General features: G+C 43.4%; 1 protein-coding gene across 1 annotated transcript in view; it reads right to left on the bottom strand.

The window, feature by feature from the left end:
• The window catches only part of LOC104536779 (dedicator of cytokinesis protein 5-like), a gene marked incomplete at its 3' end in the record, with an annotated part of 30,022 nt that overhangs the window by 6,407 nt on the left and 1,292 nt on the right, over window positions 1–22,323 (bottom strand). Inside the window, exons 2-5 of the mRNA XM_010179496.1 lie at window positions 8,056–8,139; window positions 2,724–2,764; window positions 1,683–1,738; window positions 865–961 (exon numbers count right to left, since the gene is read on the bottom strand). Coding sequence (XP_010177798.1) covers window positions 865–961; window positions 1,683–1,738; window positions 2,724–2,764; window positions 8,056–8,139 — 278 coding nt within the window. The remainder of the gene's footprint in view (window positions 1–864; window positions 962–1,682; window positions 1,739–2,723; window positions 2,765–8,055; window positions 8,140–22,323) is intronic.

The following is a 22,323-nucleotide window of genomic DNA, read 5'->3' as shown; positions in this document are numbered from 1 at the left end:
AGAAGGCAAGCTGTGTTAGCTTTCAGGGAAATACAGAGCAGATCTCAATGTGACAGCTAAAGCTGAGTTCTCTCTACAGCTGTTTACATTAGCTAACTCCTATTAACTAAACGAGTTAGTAACTCTCACCCATTTTTGTATTTATTTTGCAGTGGAGATATACCCACTGGTGCAATGCTTGCTGCAAGAACAGAGAAATTGAAGTAGTAAAATGAAATGCTGCCAAAGATTAAAAGTTCCCTGTACTTCCTTTTTCTCCTCAAGTATCTCCTTCCTCCTTTAGCTTTTTTTTTTCTTTTTATACATACTGCAGGGGAAAATAAAATAAACTCAAATCCACTTCAAACCACAACATTTTCCAAGGCTATTTTAAGACTTACGTTGGTTAAGCACAGGAACATGAAAGATTTTTTTGCTCTTCAGAAAACTGGATTCTGAGGCTAGGATCCTAAAGTTATTCAGAAATAAAACCAACCAACCCAGGAACCAAACTCTCTTTTCACACAGCCATAACGTCACATACAGCTTCTCATTAAATTAAGAGGGTGGAACAAATTCTTGTGGTTTCGTGGCGCACAAACAAAGCTCCTGGCCTGGTGCAATTTTTAATAGGAGAGCTTGCTCTGGATAAACGGAATGGCTCGAGCTAATTTAAAACCACTCTCTTGTCTTAATTAAAGTCTCAGAGCAGACACTATGCAGGCTGAACTCACTAGGAAGGAAGAAAGATCAAGTTTGACTCTCTTTAATGGGCCTTAATCACCTTGGAAAGAAGGGAATTCATTGCAAACTCCAGTCATGTGTCTTTGAGCAAGAATGAACCTATGGTGGTTAATAAAATAGCAACCACTGAAGAAAACTCACCACATACAGCCTGTGCCAGATAACGGCCCACTCCCTCAGGGTGGACGTGAGCTCCTGTCCGAGGGGTAATTCACTTGGAATCACTGTTTCGTGTTGTCTAGGAAAACAAGGAGAAAATAGAATGAAAAGGTGTTACACTCAAGATTAGAATTTAGGAGTAAAACCTCCTTTTTTTGATAAATGTGTAAATAGGAATTCCAGAGGGCTGGATATTCACACAATTCACTCTCGATGCCAGGATTCTTAAGCTGTTCCATTAGTTCTCCATCACACACGCACACATTAATTACCCATTTTTAATGCAAACACATTTCAAGTTTCTTTCAGCCTTGGTATTTCCAACTGATCCATTCCAGAAACACAACGCTAAATAGACAGAAATCACGTTTGAAAGAATCATCAGCTGTAACAGGAACTTGGCCACAGTTATTAAGAAGAAAAAGTACTTTCTAAGGTCTCTTCCTTTGCAACTGCTGTTTCCCTCTCACAGAATCAGCTCTAGGAATCAAACGAGGAGTCATTTCCTCAAATGTTTTCCAAGACAGGAAGGAATCCACGCTCCCGCTGGCTGCTTGGCTGCGACCAGGAGTGCTCTGACCTGCAGGAGTCCCCAGAGGAGCCGAGCGTCACTTGATTGATTTGCCTCGCTACTAACTTGTCTGCCAAAGCTTTCCTATTTTTGCAAATAGCATTGTCCTGCCTAGAATTGCTTTTGGTATCTACAATACTCTGAAACAAAGAAAGTTTGGGTTTTTTAAAATTAAAATCATTGCATTGTTCTTGCTACCAAAAGCATCTCTCAAGAAGTTCCAACTTACCCCCGGTCCTTCACGATCGCCTCTTTTAAATGGATATATGTTTCTGGGAAAATGCCCTAAAAAGAAATACAGAAATAAATTAAATCACCCCATAGGATAAGGCATGACAAAAATGCATTTGACAGAAAGCAGGGGCAGGGGGTAAGAGCGTGATCAGCTGAACAGTAACTGGGAGCGATGTTTACTGCTTGCCTATAGCAGAAATGTGTTAGGAATCACAGGAAAAAAAAGACAGCAAGGAGCATCAGGCTGCAGGCTTGAGCGCTATATTTGATATTTTAGCACCTCAGAGAAGTCAATTCCTTGCTCCACTGCAATGACGCCCATCTTCCTATATGAAATGTTGTAAATGCTTGCAAACCATCAGTCATACTCATTTGCCCTTGCTACAAAATACTCTTGGAGACATTTGTCGAGCTGCCCTGGGCCTGTGTTTCTCTAGAAAAGCTCACAATAAATGACAGCCTTTGTAGGAATCCATCAGCCCCAAGTTTCCATTAGTCAAGAGAAACTTTCTAGGAGTGCCGCACTCCTTTTCTATTTTCTTTTCATCCCCCTTCACGCCTGAAAAACAGAGACTGTGAAGGCTGTTACCACATGAGAGGTGTGAGGGTTCCTGTGGGAAACCAGATTTCCATGCTGTTTTCAGACTGGTTTCACAAACCTCAGGGAGTCTGGCTGAGATCCACACAAGCACAATTTCTGGAATATATTCCAAGTCAAATCAAAACTCTAATCTTGCTATTACATAGGGTACTAATGCTGGACAGGTCCAAGATCATCATAATAAAGCAATAAGCTATGTATGCAGATATGCAACAGTCAGTTTTGCTGGTTCAGTGGAGGAGCACCCAGTTAACGGTTCTGAAACATTCAGCTCAAGGGCATTTATTTCTCTCGCTAAGGAAAAGGACACGGTGATCAGGAGACCTGCACAATATTACAACACGAAATCCAGCAGAGCACAGACGATTACAGCACCAGATGGGGGCTGGCAAGGTGTGAAATAAAAATCAGAGTTACAGAAAAGTGAGGTCATACCTTCTTAGCTTTATTTCGGAGCGTGTATCCTCGGTACCAGCCTGTCAAAAGGAAACAAAAACAGTTACCTCCTACTTGTCTACAGCAATTAAATGTACTTTTCCATTTTCCCTATGTTTCTACTTCATAAATCTATTGATCTTGCTCATTTGAGATCTACTGCTGGTTCCCAAGAGCAGGGCAGAAAGGTGAACTTTCCCACCATGAGCTGACACCCTCACTTCTACTCCACGTATCCCCTTTGGGTTGGACTTCCTTCAAATGAAGGCTGAAATCAGACGTTTTATTGGAAAATGAAAAAACCCCACAACCCTGACCTGCTTCCCCTGGTACAGAGATTGTTTCTCAACATTATCTTGATGAGATACAAAGCACTAACTGATCTCCAAGACTCTGTGTCACCCTCAGATGCACGTTTCTTCTCTCTTCAGCACCTGGGCTCTGACCATTGGTTTGATTTCAAGGGCAGTGAAATGCAAGCGTATGACAAAACTGCTGCATTTGCCATGAGCAGATGGGAGAACACCACGGCTGTGGCTGAGTGACTCCCACTCTTCTTCCACCACCCCCAAACTGGGTGAGACAAAGGGGTTTTCTATCCACCCTCACCACTTTTCTTGGCTGCATGCATCACCACGCACCCTTTCCTCTGGGTGCCTGGTCCTTGCCATAAGCAACAGATCTGAGACCTCCAGTCTGGAAATTACTGGAAATAACAAACTAAACATTTCAGAAGAATCTGCTCTATTTTAAATGTTGCTGTGCAGATGTAACGTCCCCTGTACATGTTTGGGATAGGATGCAGACTTGCACTTTCACACTGACTCTCAGTCACTGAAAACGCATTGCAAATGCCAAGAGTCTGCGATCCCAGCTCCTAGAGCACCCATTTCTGACTCCTCTCCTAAGGTGCTACTTGCACTGAAACCAAACAAACTCGCCCTACCTCTGTGAACACGAAGGGCATAGATTATGGTCTATAATGCATGAATGATGGTCAAAGCTATCGAGTCAGACAGCACCAGTGATCCAAGACAATTGTGTTCAGCTGACAGGGAGCAGCAGCAAGAAGGGAAAGGGATTTAAGGGAATAATCAGGCAAAGAAGAGAGGAGGGGAAAGGGTTCTTTATAACTTGCAGTTATTTAGGTTTTTTATCCCCATATATTTATATATTTAGCAAAAAATTTCCATGAAGAACCATGGATCGGAGACCCCTCATCTATAAATTAAAGCAGGGGGGACACAGGTTTTGTTGGGGTTTTTTTGGGGGGTAGAGGGAAGCGGTATTTGTTTTGTTGTGAAGCACAGTCTTTCCCCTTTCTCTAGCAATGAGAAGGTGAGCAAGCCTGCCCACGTAATCCCCAGTATTCCAGCAGCAACTCAAGAGGAAAGAAGACATTCCACTCCTTCCCCAGGATGAAGACAGGATTATACATCCACCATGGACCAATGGACTCGGTTCTGGCTTAGGGATGAGAAGATTTAGGTTCTATTTTTATCCAAGTCGTAATTAATTTGAATGCTCAAGTACAAGTTACTTAGGGTGGGATACAAAGCTCATGGAATTTAAGAGTATTTCCCCAGTGCTTTCAATTCCATTTGACGCAGTCTCGCAGCCCCTCTATGCCACAGCTTCCTCGTATTTAAAATGGCCTCTTGGCACTACCCCATTCCTGTAAAATATTTTGCAATTGTTGCATAAAACCATGCTGTCTATTATTATGCAAAACTATTTCAGCAAGCATCTCATGCCATTTTTTTCAGAATCCTGCTCCAATTTACAATTATCTTATTCATCATTTTACAAGGAACAAAAGCTTTTGGCAGCGGACGATGACTTGATTACTTTCTTATAAAAACCTGCCTAAAGCTTCAGAGGAATGATAGGGTATTTAAGTGTTTCTCTTGAGTATCTCCTCCAAGCAGAGATGTGCTAAATGGAGAAAAGCTTTCCAGCTGAAGATGACGTGGCAAATTTCAGCTACTACAACACTCTTACAAACTGAGGTCTGGTTAAGGATGCAAGGACAGCAGACTGAGTCGTGCAAAGAAATGGCATAAAGTGTTTTGTTTTGTTTTTAATGGAACGCAGGTCCTCAACCCTTACATGGATTTAATGCAGTATAAGAAAGCCTCAGAAAAATTATCCAAATTACAATAGTTTAGGCGACAAAGTTGTACAGAGATGCAACCCCAGGTCACGTGCGTAACCACAAGGTCTCTGTTCCTCTTCCGCCGCAGCGCACCACCACTGGGTACCGCAACACGCACCCCTGCCCGGTACCGGAATAAAACAAGGGATTGCTTCATTGATCTGCAGCCGTCAGAGGAGAGAGAGAGAGAGAGACTGAAACTAGGAACAAATTCAATGCAAGCTTATTTTCGTCAGGAGAAGAAACTGGTTGGGATCACGGTATGTGGGCACACATTCCTCCTAGCCACAGCTCGGCCATTTCCCACAGCTTGCAGGAAATAATAAGACTGAAGATGAGAACGGTATGTGGGCACACATTCCTCCTAGCCACAGCTCGGCCATTTCCCACAGCTTGCAGGAAATAATAAGATATATACTGCAGATGAGAAAAGATTCCCCTAAACATAAATGTATCCTCCCCAGCTCACTGCTCAAGGACAGATGAGTTGTAACTGGGACTTATAAAACATCAGGCAAAGCATGGGAAAAGCAACAAAAATGCAATGCTGGAGCTTCACCCCAAATTTGGCCAACTTTCCAAAGACTTCCAGCCTTTGCAATAGGGCTCTACCTCCTGACAGCATGTCCCAGCATCAATGAGCAGGGATTCTGCAATTTAAAGGTGCATTTTCTTATTGTGAGGCACAGAAGCCTGCACCAAACTGCATCCGTACCTTCTGCCTTGCAGTTTAATTCGCTTTATTCCTCTTTGCTTCTCACACAGCTCCTCCAGTGCTTTCTGTGGTATCAGTGTTATGTCTCAAAGCTATTCAGCCGGTTGAGAGTCAGATAACATTTACTGTTAACGCCAAAACCCAGCGCAAGCTTCAGCCTTGCTGTCAAGGAACAAACCGTGCACTTCAGTGCTTACAGACAGCGCGGAGCCGGCCAAAAACCAGAGGCAGAGCACAAAGAGCTTTCAAGTGAAGGTGGATACAGAGGGAGGAACACGGTGGGGAATGAAAACCTGCTGACTCCAACCAGGAGCAGAAAGGACGCACATCCTACATGACTGACAGAGCAAACTGTGGTGCAACAGCCCCCAAAACCTCCTGGTAACTCCCCAAAGATGCTCCTGTGCATCCTGAGGTAGGGGACAACAGCAAGAAGGAAGATTTTCCAAGTGGCTTTTACCATGACATGAGAAAACCCTGAAAAACGGCTCCTTAATTCCCTAAAGGATTTTATGACAGCCTAAGGAACACCAGGATCACTCAAAAAAGGACTTCACGAGGCATCTCCGAGCCTTTCCACTTGCAAAGCCAAGGCCCTTGTTAAATGGATCTTTTTTCTAAATTGAGGCTTGTGTATCCAGATAAGAACAGCGATGAGGGGAACAAAACCCTCACTTTTATCAGATCGGAGCTGGATTTGTAAGTTTACATCATTAGCATGAGAAGAAACAGAAAAACCCTCTTGTGAGAACACTAATTCTCAAAAGCACAACCCACAGATGTCTGGAAACAAAGCTGAAAGCTGACGTCCCAAAATAAAGAAAAATTGATACAAGACGTGAGAATTTCCTCCCAAGCAGACAGAATATCCGAATTTGGTATTTTTAAGATGAACTTTTGGGAAATAAGACCAGCCCCGTGGCAGAGTCACCATCTCAGGGACAATCTGCAACTTTTCCAGTACATCCACCAATGTCTGGCCTGAATTTTTGGCTGCTCTTCCCAGGAAAAGCTTTTATTTGCACTGCAGTCATTCCTGGGTGCCTCAGTCACAAACCAGGACGCTGCACTGATGGCTCAGCATAGGGAAACAATCAAAACACATTCAATTTCCCAAACCATTTACAACTGAATCTCTCAGGCCGAAGTTCCAAACTGGGACATTTCAGGTGAAAAAAAGGAGGCCTTTCAGGTTTTAATTTCCCATTCTTGGCTCTGTTAAACAGCTGATTGCAGACTAAGCAGGAGAATTAAATGAGGATGCTGCTTTAATAAAAGAGAAAGAAATACCCTGACATTTTGGGAAGTACAAGAAGCATCCTCTTCCTAGGGTAGTTTCATCCCTGACACTCCCTCTTCCTTGTGCCTGTTTGCAAACCCAGTTCACAAATTAGTACTAATATACACAGATTTTCCCCTATTTCTCTCTATGTCCACTCAGTGTAAAAACACACATCAGCAACAATGTGCCCCGACACGTAGGAACCGGCTGTTGCCAGTGCCAAGGTCAAAGAGAAGTGGAAAAGGAACAATTGGCCAAGAACAAATGTGCTAAATAAGCAGCTTGCTGTTCCCAGCGCTGATATTAAAGAGGTTTTGTACGCCGAGTCTTTTTCAAGCTGATGCTGCTCGTGGAAATGATTGAATTTGTATTTTGGAAAGCCTTCCAAATGAAGTAGTGACCAGGCCATTCTTTAAAATAATTAAATGGCTGTGCTCCACTCCTAATATTGAAATCTTCATTAAACAGCCTGGTTTAATAAGCAGATATGAAACACACAAGTGTGATTTTCATCTCGTTTAAAATAGGAATTTTGTTTTCCTTTTTCTAGGATATTTTACACTGAGGTATATGTATGAATCATTTTCTAGTAAAGTACTGGGAGAAACAGCCTAAAGAGGGCACGGAAGCTCCATAACTGGAGGCTCTTTAAAACATACAACACCAGTTCGTGATGTTACAGCTTAAACCAACATTGCTTCTGAAACAATTAGACCTGACCTCTCTTTTGCTTTCATCCCCTCCCTCTGTTGTCTCAGATCAAAGAGCTAACTCACGGTAAAAGCTGCTTTTAAAAATTACTATTATTATTTTCCAGCTGGATCAGTTGAACGCTTGGCCTGGCACAAGGAGGAGCCAAGGGAAGCAGAAGTGGTGGAAAACAGGAATGAACAGCCCAAAGTCAGGGTTTCTTTCTCTTCGGCGCTGCCTGGTGAAATATTTTACCTTGGCAAACCTCTGTTGGGAACTGTATTGCCACTTCTGCATTTTTAAATGGTATTAAAACACACAAATTCAAGTGCACACAGCAAACACTGCACTGCAAGCTTTGCGCTTTTGGGCGTATCAGAAGTTGAAAATTGAGACATGGAATCTGTAGGATTTTTTTTTTTAATATCTTGATTCGTTCTATTTCCTTTCAAAAAGCACTGCAGAGCACTTGAAGTGATGCTCCACCTACCTTCATACATCTCCAGGATGTGAACAGTATCGCCAACTTGCAAGGAGAGCTCCACATCTTGCACAGCATCGTAATTGTAGATTGCTAAAGAGGAGGAGAGAGAGATAAAAAACACCATCAGGAAAGCTGGGAGGGAATCAGATTCTGAAATCTGGTATCACGGTACCTGCCAAAGGCAGAATACGATTTTCTAAAAGCACTATAAGGTTACTAAGCTATCCTGTGCATATAACACACCAGAAAAGCATGTAGTATATCTATTTCCAGAGTCTATAGTCAGTTCCTGCAAGGATAAGACACTTTTAACAGCCAACAAAGTTTGCCTTTTACCCTTAAAAACAGAGATCTGTGACACTGCATCTGTGACATCTTCCCCTTTCCTGACGACCTGCCCAGCAAACGCCACTGCTACCCCAGGCAGAGGCTGTGGATCAATTGGGTAACTGTCGTTGTTATTAGTGTTTCCCAGGACTAACGGCAACGCAGCACTCCCAAGCACTGGCAAAACAACAGAAATGGGGTGCCATAATTAAAAGTGCCACTATTCTGTATTAAATGCCTCGGACTAAAGGCTTTTCCCAACCAAGAACCAGCCTTAGCATGAAAACTTGAGATTCTCTGCAAATTTAATCCCTGCCAAAGACAAAGCTAATCTGACCGCTTATGGGATTTCCAGTGGGAATAGGATTAAGTCCAGAAGTGCACGCTTTTAAATTGCCTCTTCTCTGGAACTTTCTTGAGGTGCACATTTCCACCGGGCAGAGCAGAAGAGGCTTGTCAAGATATAAAATATAGCCTGGATTTGCTTTCAAACCAATGCAAGTAGAAGAGGCATAAAGCAGTCAGGAAAATGCTTTGCTGTGGTTTAACGAATGGATTGGCTGAATCAGAACAAGACCACCCCTCGACCAAAATGAGATTACTCTATTTATTTATTTAAAACACTGCTTTAAGTTCAGATCACATCTAAAAACACCATCTTCTCACACACATAATTGCACGTTTAAGTCTCCAAATCTGTTCCCCAAGCAAATCTATTAGTGAAGTAAGCACAATGTTTATTTTTATCAAGAAGGCAAATAAATCACGCAAACATTTTCAGGGGCCTTTGGGAAAACTCTTCAGAGGGTTTGTATGTGAGAAACTCTCTCTGGAAATTAAATAAATAAGCAAAAAAAAAAAGTGAGCTCCTGTGTCAGGAAATTCGCATCGAATGCCTATCATTGCCGTCAAGATGAGGTATATATTGCCTCCTGGCAAGGACCCAGCACAAACAAATGACTGTGGCTTACCACACCGGAAATTACCTCACATACACCAGCTTTCTTGCAAATATTGTAGCTATAAATAATCCAACCGAAATAGGCAGGCGATGTGAATTCCCTGCAGTATCTGAAATAGATCCTGATATTAAAAAATATATATATATATATGCGTGTATGTGTACATACATACACACACACACACACAACAACAGATACTTATTATCTTATGCCACAAGGGCAGTGTGCGTTCACACTGGCCCTAATTCCTGCCTACCACATCTTCACTGCCTATAGAGATATAAGCTGAACATGCATTGAACCCAGTACGTTGTTTTCCAGAGGGTTACCCTGGTGAGACCACATCTGGAATATTGTGTCCAGTTCTGGGCCCCTCAGTTCAAGAAGGACAGGAACTGCTGGAGAGAGTCCAGCGTAGGGCTACAAAGATGATCAAGGGAGTGGAGCATCTCCCTTCTGAGGAGCGGCTGAGGGAGCTGGGGCTCTTCAGTTTGCAGAAGAGGAGACTGAGGGGAGACCTCATTCATGGTTATAAATATTTCAAGGGTGAGTGTCACGAGGATGGAGCCAGGCTCTTCTCAGTGACAAACAATGATAGGACAAGGGGTAACGGACACAAACTGGAACACAGGAGGTTCCACTGAAATTGGAGAAGAAACTTCTTCTCAGTGAGGGTGACAGAGCACTGGCCCAGGCTGCCCAGAGAGGCTGTGGAGTCTCCTTCTCTGCAGACATTCAAACCCCGCCTGGACGCCTTCCTGTGTAACCTCATCTGGGTGTTCCTGCTCCGGCAGGGGGATTGGACTGGATGAGCTTTGGAGGTCCCTTCCAATCCCTAACGGTCTGGGATTCTGTGTTACTGGAATTTTACTGGACTCTTGCTCCCAAGGCGCTAGCAGCTTTGACATCCCGTTTCCTCTCCCTCCACACAATGATGCTGTAAGCCAAGATATTAAAAACTGATCTGGATACTCAGTGTCAACACCTTAACGGCCTCAGAAAAGATCCAAAAGTAAAAATCCCATTGGTGTTTCTGCAGAAAAAATTTAGTAACGTTTATGACCAAACAGGAACGTACGCAGGGAGCAGATAAGAGTAATCTGGTATGAACTACCTTGTAGTGACAGATGCCGAGATCATAAATTGATGGAAGAGCTGGTTAATATTGCACTTGATTGAGTAAAACAAAACAAAACAAACCCAAATGTTCTGCCAGATATACAAAACAATTCTGCACGAGTTTGCAGAGGTCAGCGTAAAAGCGCAGCGCCCAGCCCAAAGCCAACTCCCGCGGCCGTGCCTTTGGCTGCGGTGAACCTGCCAAATCGCTCACGGCAAGCAGGGCTGGTGCAAGCCATTACTTGGATGGGACCTCTCTGAATTTCCCCAAGGTGCTGCAGGAAGTGGTGTGAATGGATAAAACAACCCCAGCTCCCCTTGTTGTCACTGCTGGCCCATGGTGTGCCACAGGGACACGGGAGGTGCCATTGCTCAGGTGGAGTCTGGCATCACGCAGCCTATGGGCATTAACAATCCTACAGCCCTGGCAACATGCTTACAAGATTTAAATCACAGTGTCAGCCAATTTCTGACTTGGCTGATTACCCTCCATCTACTGAAGTTTCCTCCTGTGGTTACAGCTGGACCGCCTTATTTTTTGTCCTAAAACGCTGTTTGGGATTCCCGTTGCATGGCTGTGCTCACTTGAAATAGCGGCTGTTTAGAAATGCATGTGTACAGGGATTCCTACATACAACATCTACGTGCCCTGGGTTTCTTCAGGGCAAACAGACTTTGTGTAAATACCAGGCTGTATTTTTCCATAAAACACTGCTTTAGCTTCAGACAAAAGCAGTCAGAGCAGCATGAAGTGCCTAAGAGAAAGGTGGGCGGCATGAGCCAAGCCTTTCTTCTGAGAGCACAGACAGCGAAATCGAAACCAAGAGCACAAGAGCCCCAAAAAGAGGGAGAACTAAACCCCGCCGTCTCCTTACCCTCACCAAACACCACCACGGCCACAAGACAGAACTAAACTCTGCATTTCCCTTTCCCTGCTCTACCAGAAAGGTTTCAGATCCCAAATGTGCAGCACTTACAACGTAGAAGAACACACGTCTGCCACTGCACACCACAAAAAAGCAAGATCTGTAGTATCTTTTTTTTTTTGCTCGACTGAATTAAGCAAGAACAGAGCAGCACTGTATATAAAATCTCCTACCCAATGGGTGTGCACAAGGTTATAAAAGACAAATTGCTGGCATATTTTCCCTGGGAGCTTTACTGTTTGCAACTGATGCTTCCTGCTGCTTGGAGTCAGCCCTGTCCGAAATAGCCCATCTGCAGCTATTTGAACTGCTCGGCCTCCTCTGCCTTGTGTGTTTTTAATCTGACCTCTTTCAGACTTGAAAGAAAAAAGGAAGCTGCACATAACAAACATGGTCGTGGCATGAAAAAATAAAAATCCTTCACATTAAATCCTGACAGAGCAGCAAGAAAGGAAGAAGAAAGATAAAAACACAGAGGCTTTTGTCCACCAATCTGCAGGAACATCTGCAGTTAAGTCTTTTCACTTCATGTTAAACTTCAGCTGAGATTTTGTCCTTTGAAATTCACTGCAGAACAGTGATTCTGTTCCTTTTCCCAGCCTGAATGAAAAGCAGCACTGAAGTCTAGCAAATTTAACCTAAATAAAGCAGCAGAGGTGGAAAACAGGATCCCTAAGAAGGAGATACTGCGTTCGTTTTAATGATGATGTCCTTTGAGTGTAATTAGATGCAATGCATCATGTTATTTCATTTACAGTCCCCCAGTTTGATTAGAGGAAAGGTTAAGAAGTGCTTTTCTCAGCAGTGCATCCAGTCTATGGAATGCATAAGGAAAAGGTCAGGGAAGCCAGCGTTGGGGCTGGATTGAAAAGGGCAACAGATAACTTTATGGCTGATGACAGCAGCCAGAGTCATGCAGGTGAAGATAAGGAGAAGCAGTTTTCATGCTTCAGGCCAGAAGGTGATCCCTCAGAAGGGATTGGGAAGGAACTGCAAAGGCATTGCACAACTGGGTGATGTAGAGGTACATGGCTTTATTTGGGAGCATCACGCAAGAGTCATCACCAGCCCACATGAGCGGCACAGGAAGATGAGATGGCCTGGGCTTTCCAGGGTTGTCACGGCTCTGATTAACAGCAAACGGGGAGCTGGGAGCTTCTGGAAAGGGTTTGATGTGGGATGGCACACCATAGTGTTACGATGGGAAGAGCAAGTTTAGCTACGTCACTCCCTCTGGTCAGATGAAGACACCAGATCTGGTCTGTAAAACAGTGGCACTTAACACTGTGAGAAGCTCCAATGTGGTGCATGGGGCAGAAAATCAGAAGAAACACAATTCTATTATAAAAACAAACAAAACCCTCAAAGAAACCAAAACACACTTTGAAAACCCACAAAGCTCCACTCTGTCCACACTTCAAAGAGCCAGAACACACCTGGACAAGCAATCTCCTGCCCTAACACAGCACCACCAACGCGTGTTACAAAGGTGGTATTCCTTCCCTTCTGCATTAGGAGAAACTGAGGACAGAGAAACTAAATGTCACACTGCTAATCTACAGCATATTCAGAGATGAAAACCAAATACTAATTCCTACAGGCATTTTAATTGCAAGACTGTAACTCACTTTCAAGACTGTTCTAAAAGCAAAAAGAAGTTAAGATGTTCGAAACTCGCGTGAATGAAGCAGAAACGGTCACGTAGTATTTTGTGTGTAATTCAAAGCGGAATGAAACCGGATCCTTTCGTCGACCTGTTTAAATGCATTCGAAATATGGATTAATGGCCTGAAAAACACAGCCACTGCAAGGTCTGTTATCTCTAAGTAGGCTCAAAATAACCACCCCTCCACCCATGACAGACACGATAACCGCCTCCAAATACCACGGCCCACTTCTCTCAAGTCTGCCCTCGCCACTATCTGATAGGAGAGGGCCGTGCCTTGCTTCCTCCCAACAAAGGATCACATTCAGCGCTGTTGCAATAACCAGACTTCATCTCATTGCATCTTTCAACTGAAGAGCCCAAAACTACTGTACGGAAACAAAAGTACGTGTTTTTTAGGCTGCAACAACCCTGCATTAAGAAATGGCATTTAGGCCGGACAGCCCCATTTGGAGAAGCCTGGTATGCTATCTGCTGCCAAGATATAACCAAAAAACAGTGGCTTTATTTAAACAACAAGGAACTGCCCAAGGAATTAATTCTTAATAGGAACAAAGGCTTTTTGATGTTGGAGCAAAAGCGTTCTTGTAACTTCCCAGGAATTTGTGTCTGAAAAATTGAGAATAGCATAATTAAGATTTATATGTCAGCCTACTAAAAAAAAAGTCAGTCATGGTTCAAGACTGAAACATGCACATTAACCGACTGTTCTGAGAAAAAACTGCTGCTCCTGAACTGGTCGATGCTGACATTCAGTCTCAATTCTACAAAGATCCAAGTGACCGCTTAGCATTTTGAATGCAAATAATCCAGAATAACAGGATTACGCAGATGGAAAGCCTTTAATTAACTGCCATCAGTAGGTTTCAGAGTCAAACATCTGATGAGCTAGAGGTGGATCTTTAACACCTTGCACAGTTACTGTTCCAGGCTGACCTCACGCAACAGGAACAAGGTACAAGTTATGGGTGTTACCTGCTCCCCTGCCAAGGATGGACAAGGAAGTGCCTCTGCCATGTGCCACATGCTAAGATTCTTCAAATTTCCTCTGAAATCCAGGGTATTACCCTGGAAATGGGGTAGGGAAATAGTCTCAGGTTTAGCCGAGTCTGTCCTGCACAGTCTAAGTCAAACTAATTTGCAAATTTGGGGCTGAGGAAGATTTTCAGTCACGCCACCATCAGCTGTTGGATATTCCTGTCTCTGTCTCCAGCACAGATTGGATCAGACTCCAGGATCAATAGTTTAATCTCTTAAAGCCTGGATGGTTTTAGAAAAAAAAAAAACAACAAGTTAACAACCCCAGCCCATGGGAATAGGGACGGCTTCACCAGCGTTACACGAGTGCTCCAAGCAGATGATCTAATGGTCTCTTATGGCTTTAAACTCCACAGAATAAACCACAGGCAGCTCCACAACGACGCTTGGGAGCAAGTGGCAGACCCAGCAACAAATTAGCACACGTATTTTAATTCAAACTTCTTAGATTCAGATCAGGCAAACCGAGATGATTCAGAACTGCTGAAGCAAGAGATGTACAGATTACAAAGGAAAGAGGAATAACCCCCATCTTCTCATGTCGACAGAATTCCCATTAGTCATTTTCCCCAATTATTTATTGCCAAGTGTTCATAGCACAGTAGCTGTATGAAAATAAAGGAGATTTTGTTCTCAGAATGCATCTGTACAGCAATACAGGCCAGAGCTATCGATCCTAAACATACACTGATTTGGATACCAGGAGTAAGCTCATCGCAGCACAAGCTGTTTTGACTCTGTAACCGTGCGTGGGGTAGAAGCAGCCAAACTGGAGCTGCTGCTGTGACCTGAACTGCACAGAACCCCCTGTTACACTGATGAGACTAAATTTTCTTGGTGCACCAACTCAGTCTTTGCTGCATATGAGCAAATACACACTTGGAAAAGCTTGAAAATTCTCTGTCATTCAGTGCACATTTTAAAGTGACGCCACATTTTCCCAGACAAAAGAACTCTGAAGTCTCGATCTCTCTACCTCTCCTCCTCCTCACAATTGGACTGCAGAAACCAACGGCAAAAAAAACCCCCAAAAAACCTAGAGTAGGAAAACCACCAGAAAATAAGTCTCTCCAAATGCACTTAGACAGGCTTTCATGCAGATATCCCAGGCAAAATCCTCCTACAGCAGAATCCACTCTGACTTTACCCACTGAGTAAAGCACCAACTCCATTCAGAGCTTCTAGGATTTGCAATAACCCACTCTGACCTTAAGTGACACAAACACCCCCACCTCCAAAAGTCCAATTTTCTCTTTGACTCAATGTTGAGTTAAAAGCTTTGCCTTCTTTCCATATGGGTAACGCATACACAAATCATTTGCTGTGTAATTTTCTTCACTAGCATCTCTACTTCCTTTTATTATTTTTCACTTTAAAGGGCCCTCAGGGATTTTAAGCTCAGATAAAGAATTAATCTACATTAGCTGTCTCAGCTTATGTCTGGAGTAAAAGGGAGTGCTGAGATTCCAGCCAGTGCAGGAATAAATCAGGACCAGCAGTGTAGGAGCCAACCTGCTCCTGAATATACCACACCCAGCTTAAATCAGTGCTTGATTAATAAAATAAAATAGAATAGTATTTCCTTCAGCTAGACCTGCAGTTCCAGTCTCCTTGGAACATCAGGAAATGGCCCTTTTGCAGATACACAGATGGAGAAAGAAAACAGCCCGGCCTCTCTGCTTGAAGATTCACGCTGTTGTAAGCTTTTATCAGGTTGCCTTGATGCATCTTTCTACAGCAACCACTTAGTGTTGTCTGCAGGCTTACCCAGGCTGTGCTCTGGAGCACATCAGTGTCCACGGGGAATGAGCAGACTCAGAAGCACCCAACTTTGAACTCGAGAGCCAAAAGCAGCTTTCAAGAGCAAAAAGATGACAAAACACTGCTTTTTGGGTCTGGAAGGTGGTCCTTCACTTACTGGTTCTCAATCCAGGTGCTGGAAGATCTTGTGGTTTCATCGAGCCAACCTTCCTTCAGCTGACACAGAAGAAAAGAAGCCGGGGACCCCAAAATGCCCCCAAATTCTGTTTTAGGGACACTCAGCTCTGAGCAGCGCGAGGTTGGCTCGGGGAGGAGAGGTGCAGCAAACACCGCCAGTGTTGTCATTACTACAGAGAAACCTCAGATCCTGGCGCTATCAAAGCTGCATCTTTCCCAAAACACACCTACCCACCGTGTTTACATACATTCATTTACCAGGACGTACATTCAACTGCTTTCCCCGTGACACAGTGACCTCCCCAACACGCAGGATACAAGCCGAGACTGCTCCGTTCCATCTGCAAGACCCAGATACCACAACGACAGCTGCCTTACAGCTCTCACCAGGTCAAAGAGTGCCCGATAGTACATTAAGGTGCGGATCTTCCAAGCCCTGCAGCTTTATTTTGCCTCTTTGAAACCTGAGCAGTAACATCTAGCCTGAAAGATCAGCATTCTCCCCAAAATGTATTAAATTATACTCGTTTAAAGCAATTTTTCTAACCCCGTAACACTGTTTCAACTATCATGCGACCGCAGAAGTCATCAGTTTTGCCACCGGCCGTAGGTGAATCAGGATCAGGTTTGTATTCAGGTCACTCTAGTTTGAACAACTGCGTGTACCTACCAGAGGTTTGAAATCCAGTTTTCACAAAAGCAACCTCTGATTTTGAATGTTTCCATTTTTACGGCCTGTGAGTAAACGAGCATCTGTTTCTAATATGCAGCTGACTTTTGCCACGTCTGTCTATAGCCACCTTTTATTCCTCCACGCCTACAAACGTGAAACCTGCGTTTGGACACACGAGTGCAAGGGTAACTTCTGCAATGAAATTTTCAAGCAGAATCTGTAAAAGCAAAAAACCAAAGGCGTCACTTGATAAATTGGAAGACTCAGCTAATTCCCAACTTGAAAGCGTGTGGCACTTTCAAAAGAATTAAGTGATTTTGCCACTGGCTTTAAATTACTGTCCTAGTTCTTACTGGGCAAAACATCAAAGGAAGTAGAAAAAGAACTTGGAAATACAACTGTACAGGACTGCGAGTGCTCCTATCTAATGAGTTTTGCTGTATGCATTGCTTTCAGAGGGAATGAGGGTGGAGAGATGAGAGGAGGGCTAATGAGTAAAGCACCAGAGCACGCATACAGCCCAGGTGTGCCCACAGGGCAGTCCTCACCACTTGAGTTAAAACTGCAGCACTGGCTCTCGCGAGCATCACACCGACACATCCCAACACTCAGCTCAAGCTGACAGACCCACACACACAAAAAGCTAACATTTCATCAGCTGCAAGAGTAACCCTCCCAAATCACAGCCATAAATTTTAAAATAAGTGTTCTCAGACCTCCCCTTCCATCTTTCCATCACCACTTCCCCCTTTCCATCCACGTACTCATAGAGACAGACAAACTCTCCCATGATTTGCATGAGAAGAATTCATAGCATGGCTTGGCCCACTCCATTTTGGGTGATGCTGCCAAAAAACCTCTTTACCTTCACTGGATAGCACCTCTATGGGAAGTAGCTCTGGAGCTAACTCGTGCTGGCAGGGCTAACCCAAGCAGAATTTCTAATACACATAACCATAGGGATTTCAGTTGGCCTCTGCACCTCCAGTCCTCCTCATTCAACACGGGCTTCGTCATAGATTACTTTCCTGTAACGGATGTCTGTGGTTTCATTGATTCATGTTTGCAAAATGACACAGGCCCCAATCAGAGAACTGGCACCGCATGGGGAGATACAACAGTGTCACATTGCCAGAGACCTTTACCTGCAGAGCGGTTTTATCTGGGCACCGATCTCAGGTAACAGCAAACAGGAGAACAGCGGTGAGACCAGGAACAGGAAATCCTGGCTGGGATTTAAGGGTCTTACACTGGAAGGGAACAAGCCAAACAAGAATATTGATCCCTTTCTTGACAAGAAGAACGAGCTGCTCCTGAATTTGCAGGGAGCAGATCCGTTTTAATTCAACTGCATGAGATACAAGAAGAGAACGAATTTGGAACTGCAAACCACGCACTGCAGCTTTCCCTTCATTCTTAGGGTTACTTTGCTCCTTTACATTCAGCTCCATCTCTGCACCTTGAAGCCCCCACCGCATCATCAAAGCAATGAGAATGGAGGTGCTGCAAGAATTAGGTCTCTAATATTTAAGCTAGTTACTCTTGCATTAAAAAGAAGAAGAAAAAGTGGTTTTTCAGAACTAATTGGCCGCTATTTGCCTGCGACATTCTGAAACAGTATTAAAACTTCAGAGCTGAAGTTATAAACTGGTTTATTATTACAGAAGATCAAAGTACCAAGCCTCCCAAGAGCAGAAAACTATTATCTCCATTGTATCCCTATGAACTTTTTGCCCAGGTTCAGCACTTTTCACTCCTAGGTCCACTTTCATTGCAGCAACACCTCCAAAAATGTAAGAGCATGAGGAGGGGCCAAGGAACAACCTCCACAGAGCAATCACTACTGGTTCTAGATATGTTCTGACAACGTGCCAGACACCCATCCAACGCTTCCAGAGGCTGCCAGAGCAATTCATCCTTCAAACACTGCTCCCCTCTATTCCTGGGAGATCCTCCTAGGAGGTACAGGCTGTACCGTACCAAAAAGACATTTTTATCATCATTTAAGTAACTGGTCCAATGAACACCTTCAGTTCTTGAAGGCAACCATGAACCGGCCACCTAGAAAGCTGTTTAGTAATTCAGATTTACGGTCCAGTTTTATTAGCACATCATTCCTGGCAAACGCACCAAGATTCATTACAGCATTTTAGGCATTCAATCATAAATTAAATCATATATTAAATAAAAGTGGACCTGAAAACATAGTCTCATTTTGGCAGCAAGGGGATTTATGACTTTGGACCAAGGTAGTTTTAAGCTCGGCCACGGTTGTGTCTTTAACATGAGAGCATAAATAGGACTTTCCCCCCGCCCTAAAAGCGCTAATTGAAAGAAATGTCCTAAAATTAAGTGCAAGTTAAAGGGAGGGGAGAAAAAAAGCTGATTTTCAATTAAAGGAGCTTTGCCAAGCTGGCACACAGAAGGGCTGTTCACTTTTCAACTTTACAATGACAGGGAAAGGTTATTTCACATTTACTGCTTCTCGATCAATATGCAATTGTCTAAGGTATTACTTAATATATTATACTGCTTTTCAAAGTAAGAGTAAGAAAAGGAATGGTTACAATGTTTAGGTCAGCAATGCCTTTGAAGTCCGCAGGATTAATTTCACAGGGAACTACTTAAGGAGCAGAGAAGTAATCACCAAAAGTAAGAGTAGACAGACTTGGGCTAATACGGATTAACGAAAAATAGAAAGGACCACGGAAGCGAGAAGTAGCACAGGCGACTTTCACATCAAATAAACACAGCAGTAAAAACTGGAGAACTAAATCAGAAATAAAGTGTTGTACGCTATGCAAAATTCAAAACCTTTTTGCGGTCAGCAATGCCAAGGTTTTTACTTTTCCTTCTTGAAAGTTTTGTTAGCGTTGCCGTCAACGTGACAATTTCTTAGACACAAATCATAACAGAGGAAATGAAGGGAAAAAATGAGTAGTTATAGAGTGTTTCTATCAATAGAGAGGAAAGCAGACGCTTCTGCAGTGGGAATGGGCTCCTCCATCCTTTGGAGCCCTCATCAGGATCCTCAATGCTGGACTGAAGTTTCCAGTTTGGCAGAAGGCAAGCAGAACGTGGAAACTAATACAAATTTAGCTCTAATCTCCATCCTTTGGAGCCCTCATCAGGATCCTCAACGCTGGACTGAAGTTTCCAGTTTGGCAGAAGGTAAGCAGAACGTGGAAACAAATACAAATTTAGCTCTAATCGGACATGAAGTACCACTGTTGGAATCATCACAGACTGTATTTCGAGGCGACTTTGCAGAAGATGTATGAGGTCTGAACACGAAGCCAAGACCTGATGGCCCAGCGTATCAGAAGTTATCGCAAATCAAACCATTAGTAGGAAAATCTCATTCTGCAGCACTCTCTCTTCCTCTCTGATCCTTTGCATTTCTGCGCACATAAATCACAAATGTAGCTGGCAGGCACCGGTCTCCATTTGAAAAATGACTGCCATTCCTAAGACGTGACGCAGCTGATTGTAACTCAACCACCACATGGTATTTCAGCAAAGTAAATACTTCTTCACAACAAGAACAGTCCCATGCTCCCGTCCCTCCAGCTGGGAAAAAATGTAATGGGTTTAAAAGGCCACCAGCAACTATTAAGGGCAATTACCTGTCAGGTTACCAAAAAAACTACTCAAACAGAAGAAATAAAGACTACAAAGTAAAAGATGAGAGATTGTAGCTTAAAGGGTGCTATCTGCTACAGTAACAAATTCTATTATAGTCTATATAAACAGTCTTAGTCTATGTAGTAGCTATATAGTAGCTATATAGTAGTTATATAGTATCTCTAGTCTTCTCCAGAGCACAAAGGACACCTACATCTTACAAACAGATGAGGACTAAAGGAAGAGTTGCTTTTATAGCTGAAGTGCAACACTTAAGTGGAAGTTAACGCAAACTCGTGTTACTGCCAGCAGAAAAAGAAAATAATTACGCTGTAGATTCCTTATACCCTAAATTAACAATTTGAAAGCAAGCAGGGAGTCATTCAGGTACTTTTTCCTTCAGAGCACGCTCATTTGCTTGAAAAGATTCTGCATGAAAGGCACTGTACAAATAACTTCTTTCAGAGAAGCACTTGACCAAGAATAGGTTACTTCTGTTAGTTTGGCCCCAAAACCGACCAGCTTTCAAGGAAGATGCACCTGAGAGTATCTTTCCTTCCCAAATCAGAGGTGAAGCGCGTTGCAAGGAAGCTTTGCGAGACTCGGCAAACCTTGTTCCTTCAAGAGGCAAGATGTTGCCATCAGATGATCAGTGTTTGTCCCTTTACAAGGCTGAAGCTTCCAAAATCCCATCTGTTACTGGGTAGAAAACTCATTGCAAGTAAGAAGCTGCAAACCATTTGTCTCTCACGTATGCTTCCCTAAAAATGCTACAACTTCCCATCTCGCACGCTCTGCTGTCTGCCATTTCAGACTCAGCCCATATGCCATCCGTATTACCCGTGCTAAAGGTAGCAGTCTCCAGCTTTAACCAACTGGGGACAAAATGAGAAGGCAGCAAATCAGTTTGAATCAACAAATCTGTGGAATAATCCAGGACATGAACCATTCTGAGCTGAAACACAAAAAATCAGACAAGTGACACTGAATCACGCTGGTTACTTCTTGGAATTTTTGGCTGCGTTGGTATGAGTTACAGGGCTGCGTTTAAAATAAATGCAAGTAGCTGTAAATCAGTTTCCAAAGCACACATTAACAGTCACAATGCATGTGTTCTTTCTTGAAAGTGTGAACTTTTATCTTTACACTTCACAACTATCAGCTTACTCATGCTGGTTGTGAATGGAAGTTGTTACCATCTAATGGCCTATATCATACAAATCAATGGCATCAGCCTCGTTACAATCACCCTCATAATTGGTACCAACAGACGCCTTGGTTCACAGGCAGATCAATGGCCCAGGAGACTCACACTTTCCTCTCAATCCTCATCAACTTCTGCAAATTAAGCCCCAAACCAAGGAGGACTGGCACCTGAGCGCAAAGCTCCAGCACAGCACAGGATGCAACTGCAGATAGGAAACGGACAACATCAAACTGATGAAATTACAATTCCATTAATGCCACATATCAAATACTGCCTGATAAAGCCAGTCACTGCATAAACAATTCTGTTTACTGCTGTGGATTAACCCCATCAGCTCTGGAAGTGAATTAAATGCAAGAGCTGAAGCATTACTGACTCTACGTCAGTTTGGTCCATGTGTCTTCATAGAGGGGAAATAAATACTTTTTCACACAGCTGTCTGAACACACAGAAGCAAGGGGATACTTCCCACTGGCACATTTTCTGATTGGGAACGTAAGGAAAGAGGCAGTTTTATCCCTTCACCCTGCTTACTCACAAACCAGTGCCCTTTCTGGAAGGGGAGCTGTCATAATCAGCAGATGGCTCAAACCAGCACAAAAAACTCACCCCGGAAGCCAATAAAAAAAGAAACTAAAGGAGTGCCTCTGATTCATCCTTCTGCCCAAGGCCATCTTGAGGTAGAAGAGAGCCTTGCTCAAAGGTGTGCTTAAAAAGTCCCACCATCATTCAGCGCAGCCAATCATACTGGCATTATATAGCTTACATGACTATAATATTATGACTATAATATT

The sequence above is a fragment of the Mesitornis unicolor genome, unplaced genomic scaffold, assembly GCF_000695765.1.
Source record: "Mesitornis unicolor isolate BGI_N332 unplaced genomic scaffold, ASM69576v1 scaffold10902, whole genome shotgun sequence".
Classification (NCBI taxonomy): Eukaryota; Metazoa; Chordata; class Aves; order Mesitornithiformes; family Mesitornithidae; genus Mesitornis; species Mesitornis unicolor.
Note: the sequence above shows the minus strand (reverse complement) of the source record. Positions and strands in the feature narration are given on the sequence as shown.